This window comes from Phoca vitulina, unplaced genomic scaffold, assembly GCF_004348235.1.
Source record: "Phoca vitulina isolate PV1807 unplaced genomic scaffold, GSC_HSeal_1.0 scaffold5, whole genome shotgun sequence".
NCBI lineage: Eukaryota > Metazoa > Chordata > Mammalia > Carnivora > Phocidae > Phoca > Phoca vitulina.
In genome coordinates, this window is record NW_022589708.1 from 31,401,596 (window position 1) to 31,407,717 (window position 6,122).

The 6,122-nt window shown below is 47.6% G+C and overlaps 1 protein-coding gene across 2 annotated transcripts in view; it reads right to left on the minus strand.

The window, feature by feature from the left end:
* LMO7 (LIM domain 7) overlaps nucleotides 1-3,607 on the minus strand; it is a 197,782-nt gene extending 194,175 nt beyond the window's left edge. For both annotated transcript variants that reach the window (XM_032402836.1, XM_032402833.1), the window contains exons 1-2: nucleotides 3,593-3,607; nucleotides 2,786-2,856 (exon numbers count right to left, since the gene is read on the minus strand). In XM_032402836.1, the coding sequence (XP_032258727.1) occupies nucleotides 2,786-2,845 (60 nt within the window). In that variant the 5' untranslated portion in view covers nucleotides 2,846-2,856; nucleotides 3,593-3,607. The remainder of the gene's footprint in view (nucleotides 1-2,785; nucleotides 2,857-3,592) is intronic.
* Between the last annotated feature and the right edge of the window lie 2,515 nt (nucleotides 3,608-6,122).

A 6,122-nucleotide genomic window follows, 5' to 3' on the forward strand; every position in this document is an offset into this window, starting at 1 on the left:
CATCATTCAAAATTTTACAAGGTTGGGGCGCCTAAGTGGCTCAGTTATTAAGCGCCTGCCTTTGGCTCGGGTCATGATCCAAGGGTCCTGGGATCGAGGCCCGCATCAGGCTCCCTGCTCTGCAGGAAGCTTGCTTCTCCCTCTCCCACTCCCCCTGCTTGCGTTCCCTCTCTCGCTGTCTCTCTCTCTGTCAAATAAAAAAAAATAAAATCATAAAAAAAATTTTTTACAAGGTTATTGGAGTTTCTTGACCTCAGGATAGTCAAAGCTGCAGCTAAGAATAAAAACAGCAAAGTAGATTATGTAATATATATATGTTTATATATATGACTCATGCCTTATGCCTCAATATACGTAGAGAAAAGTATGATAGGGAAAATGAAGCAAGAATATTAGCAAGCAGAAGAAAGACTTACACCATAATCTTCCCCACTTTCCAAAATATGTTATAAAATACACTTCGGAATCAATATTTTATCTTTAAATTAGGGGTTCTCAGAGTTAAGAGGCAATTGTGGCAACAAGGGAGTCATCCATTCTGCTTCTTTTGGCAAGAACAGGATTTTAAAATATGTGCTTTAGGGGCGCCTGGGTGGCTCAGTCGTTGGGCGTCTGCCTTCGGCTCAGGTCATGATCCCAGGGTCCTGGGATCGAGCCCCACATCGGGCTCCCTGCTCAGCGGGAAGCCTGCTTCTCCCTCTCCTTCTCCCCCTGCTTGTGTTCCCTCTCTCGCTGTGTCTCTCTCTCTCTGTCAAATAAATAAAATCTTTTAATTAATTAATTAATTAATTAAATATGTGCTTTAGTTGTAAAGGCAAAGCAAAGGAGACAAATCTGGACATTAATTGGAGAAATAAAATAAACCTAACAGTGAGCACACTGCTGTCACTTTGAATGTCCAGAGCATGTGGAAAGTGTACATGAATATGTAAATTATTCACATATCTTCAATGAACATACTGCCTTGCTCCCAGTGGCACCAGGGAAAAAATTATTTGAATTTTAATCTCATTAACTATATTATAATGATATGGCAAGGCCTTTAGAAAATTTGTCTCTCTGCTAAAGATGAACAAAACACGTTTAGATGGGATGGATGAGTGGGAAGATGAGCACGTGTACCGTGCACTAGGATATCGTTTATTGCAACACACTTCCCTTGCGTTTATTAGATACAAATTTCTCACAGAAAGTCTACACAATCACGAGCAAGCTACAACAAGGAATTTTTAGATTTCAAAAATCTGTATACTAAAAAAGAAAAGTGTGAAATCTTCCATATTTATAGATTTCCTGAAGCAAATACACAGCATGCAGATACAAACTCCACATAGGAGCCATGTGTGACCTAAAAATGTCCTCACATTTCTTTCCTTCTCTCTCCTTCTATCCCCCCAACACTCAAAAACCAAAAGACAAGTTTAATCTCTTTTCTAAAATTATGCAGAACAAATACTACAAATGGAAAATTACCTTTGGACGCCTTGGCTTTTCAAAGTTTATGAATGAGGGAAGTCATTTCTCTTAACTGCATTGCTAGAATTTTTCCACTCTCATTTCAATTCAAAATACCGTGTTTATTCTCCTCTCAATGTCCCCATGCCCTCCCCTCACATCTTTCCCCCTCCCTCCATACCTTTCTAAATCACCTTCAGACTAGTTCAAAGTTCAGTCCAAAAAGGACACCAATAGCGAATTTCTTGACCCCCCTCTACTGTCTAGTGGGTAATGCTACTCACATTTCACATTCCTTTATTTACTGTTAGAAATGTAACACTGAAAGTTTTCTCCTTTTTCCCACATATATACCTTTGTTTCTTTAAGGACAAATGAATTATGTTTAAACACTGTGTGCTTTGAGATTCTTAAATATGTTGTTTTTGCGCTGGAATAACCTCTAAACCTAATTTGCATTTTTAAGTACATTGAACAAGCCAGCACGTGGCATCAATAACTTCTAAGTAACTGCAAGGCTGGTGGAGGCAACAATTTTCTAACAAGCCGTTGTTCCTGATTCACATCTGCTCTGAAGACTTCCCTAGCATCATTTAAAAAGTCATCTTTTTCATCCAGAATAACGGATAGAAGTCCTGGTATTAATTTTTACAGATAAATGTAACCTTAAGGCGTTGAGGAAGAAACCTCCTAGAGACCATCTCCATTTCGATGGAATGGAAGATCGCCTCTCTAAGGCACAGCTGGGAAAGTAACAACACTTCAGTGAGTGACCCCAGGAGATCTTAGTCTTATCAATGCCAACCCTGAATAAGTAAAAATCCTTACCCCCACCCCACACCCACCCCCACCCCCGGGCTCCAGACGCTGCGCGGGAGAAAACATCTCTCCAGGTGCGCAAGTGTCTAACCTCCTCCACCTGCCTTCCCACACAGCGCACACAACACACTGCCCGCGCAGGTAAGAGTCGGGCATTCCCACTGTCACCACCCCCAAAGAACCGCTCCCGAGGGCCCTGGGCCGCCTCTGCCCCGGTGCTGACGTGGTCCGGCGCACAAGGACTTGTGGTCCCCAAACCCAAGTGCGCGAGGGCCGGACTCTGCCCTGGCAGAAGAGCTCTGGGGAAGCCAGCGAGCCCGTCGTAGGGAGGGCAGCACTAGGCTTAGAGGGACGTTGAAAAACACGAGAAGCAGGACTTGCCAAGTCCCCCAAACTGCAAACCAACCGGCTGCCACGCGCCGGCGCAGGTCCGGGGAGGGTGCTGAAGCGCAGGGCGGCGGGAGCGGCCTCGAGACCACGAACTCGTGCGGAAAAAAGTAAAGGCACTCACCTCCACCCATCTCTGGGCCTCGGCGAAAGCTAAGGCGCAGTCGGCCCCGGCCTCCTCCATCCCTTCCAGGACTAGGGTAGGAGGGAGAGAGAAAGCCGCGATGAGTGCGCGGAGGGGCGGGGTGTCCCGCGCGCGTCTGGCCCTGCCGCCCGGCCTCTGCTCAAGCTGCGAGGCGCCCGGGCTCTCTTTCCTTTTGTTGCGCTCTGCAGTTTGGAGAAGTTTCGAAGCCGCAAGAACTTGAAGACGTGGCTTCCTCTCGACTCCCGAAAACGACCCCGGGGCCCCGGGCAGCCTGGCAGGGCGCGGGGACTAGAAGCGGTGCGCCGCACCAGCCCGGCAACTGTTTGGACTTCAAAAGTCGCAGCGCTGCAGCCGCCGCCCTCCCCGGAATGGCCCCGCCCCAGCCCACCCCGAGCTGCAGAGTCGCCGCTTCCGTCCGCCCCCCTGCGGCTCCCGGGGGCTCCCGGCCGCAGCCGCCTTTGTGGTCAGACTGTCTGGGCCAGGAGATGCCACCGACCGCCAAGAGACCGTGGCCAAGGCCACGCTCCCGCGCTGCCCGCCTAGACCGCGGCTCCGCCCGGTGGGACTGCGCTCCCGGCGCCCGCATCCTTCCCGTCTCTGCCCGCCTGGCCGCCTTCCCTCTCCCCGGGACCCGGGTAAGAGGCGCCCCGGCGGCTTGCGGCCGCCGGACCCGCCTGACATACCAGGAATAGCTACACACAATTGCACCTTTCCGGGCCAAGAAACTTCCCCCTTGGAGGAGCGCGGCCCGCCGTGGTGCGCAGCCGCCCGGCCCGCCGCCCTCACCTGCGACCTGAGCCCGGCGCGCGCCGCTCCGCTGAGCCAGCCGTCCCGCTGTCCTGCTGCGCGCGGCCCCGCCGCCAGGTGCGTGGCCTTCCCTACTCCAAGTTCTCCGCCCCTACAGCCGCCCGAGCCCTCCTGGTGGCAGGTGAGGGAAGTGGCCTGAGCGTGTGCCGCCCATTTCCCCCAGTCTAGGCCGGCCCCGCTCCGCCCCGCTTCCAGGTGGGTGAGATGGAAGGTACCTGCCACTCCATCCCCGTCTCTCCGCAAAGGGTGGGAAGCGGAGGGGAACCTGGTATGTCTCTCGGCCTCACCCAGAGCGTCGGACAGTAAGGTGACAGGTTATTCAGTGTCCCCAGCGGTCCTGGGTAGGTGCGCAGGGCTGGAGGGTCGGAGGCTCCTGGTTTGGCTTATGTGAGTTCTTTTCACACAAAAATCAAATCTTCGGAAAGGAACGTGTTCTTTGGTCCAGTCTCCCTGGGACCTCGCGTGATGCTCCTGAAGCCCTATTCAGGCCACATGTTGATGGCGTCACCTTTGGAGGAAGGTAAAGATCGGCTCTTCCTCTCGTAAAGGAAACAAATCCTTATTTTCTATTTTTTTTCCAGTTGATTGACGTCGTTTTTCATCATACGGAGTAAACAAGCATAGAGCAGGAGACTAATGAATAGCTAAAACCTAGCTCCTATATTAAACAATCATTTGCATTCTGCCTTATTTACTTCATCACCTTCATTTCCTGCTTAAAGATAGATATTATTATATTTCACCCCTAAATATTACAATATACATCTCTTCTACATAATCGTATTTCCATTTTCACACCTAACTAAAGCTAACATTAATTACCTAGTAGCAATTTATACCCCATCCAGACTCAAATTCCTCCACTGATCCCAAAATGTCTTTTACAGCTGTCTTACTGAGACCAGAATCCAAACAATGACCACACAATTGCATTTGGTTAGGTCTTTTTTTAGCCTAGAATAACCTCCTCCTTCAACCAACCCCCGCCACATGGCTTTTTTATTTTAATTTTTTTTTTAAAGGTTTTATTTATTTGACAGAGAGAAAGACAGCCAGAGAGGGAACAGAAGCAGGGGGAGTAGGAGAGGGAGAAGCAGGCTTCCCGAGGAGCAGGGACCTTGATGCGGGGCTCGATCCCAGGACCCTGGGATCATGACCTGAGCCGAAGGCAGACGCCCAACGACTGAGCCACCCAGGCGCCCCTTAATTTATTTATTACTAAAATATTTTTTTTAATTTTAAGTTTTTAATTTCAGTAGAGTTAGCATACAGTGTTATATTAGTTTCAGGTGTACAATATAGTGAATTCAACACTTCCATACATCACTCTGTGCTCATCAGGACAAGTGCCCTCCTTAATCCCCACCACCTATTTCACCCATTCCCCGCCCCCCACCCCTCTCATAACCATCAGTTCTCTATAGCTAAGAGTCTGTTTCTTGATTTGTCTCTTATTTTTTTCTTTTAATTGTTTGTTTTGTTTCTTAAATTCCTGCTTTTTTTTTTTTAGAATAGCATTGTCTTGTTAGACCCTGACTCCCATGTACTGTATCCAGTTCAGGAGAGGGACAGACATTCCCCAAGCTTCATGAGAATTATTGTTACTACAGTTACTATGTACATATGCTCTATGTTTAAAGCCGCTGCTATGTAACTTGACTTAAAGCTTTGGGGGTAACAGCCCAGGATGGTAAAGAGCACATAGACTGGAATCTGAATGACTAAGGTTACCAAGTTAGCAGACGCACTGACCTTCAATTTCCTCATCTGAAAAATGTGCTGATAACAACTACTTCAAAGGGAAGTCGTGAGAAATAGGATGATATATGTAAAAGCCTAAGGGCATTGCTTGGCAGAGAGTAGGCACTTAATAAACAATGGTTATTTCCCATTAGTCTCTCTCTAACAACAGTGTGTCAAATATGAATTTTTCCTTATAAATGGTAATTTCAGGGTGCCTGGGTGGCTCAGTCGTTAAGCGTCTGCCTTCAGCTCAGGTCATGATCCCAGAGTCCTGGGATCGAGTCCCGCATCGGGCTTCCTGCTCCATGGAAAGCCTGCTTCCCCCTCTCCCACTCCCCCTGCTTATGTTCCGGCTCTCGCTGTGTCTTTCTCTGTCAAATAAATAAATAAAATCTTTAAAAAAAAAAAAATGGTAATTTCATTTATTTGCTCAAATACTCACATGGAAAGAGCTATAGGGTATTGTGAACTCTGTTTCAAGTCCGTTCAGGCACCAGCCATTTCTGTCTCTTTAATGATGCAGTTTACATCTCAGAAGTCCCAAATCCAAATCTTTGCCTTCTACTATCAGTCATTAGAGTGTTTTATCCTTCTGGAAAGATTTCTACAGCTCTATAGAGAAAGGTAACCTACTGCAGGAATTTAAAATTCAATTCACAACAATAAAACATCAAGAATATTATTCATTTTCCCAAAGAATTTGAGGTACCTTCCAGTATTTAAGAACAGTACAGTTGTCATGTGTTTATACATTGGTGATGAACTG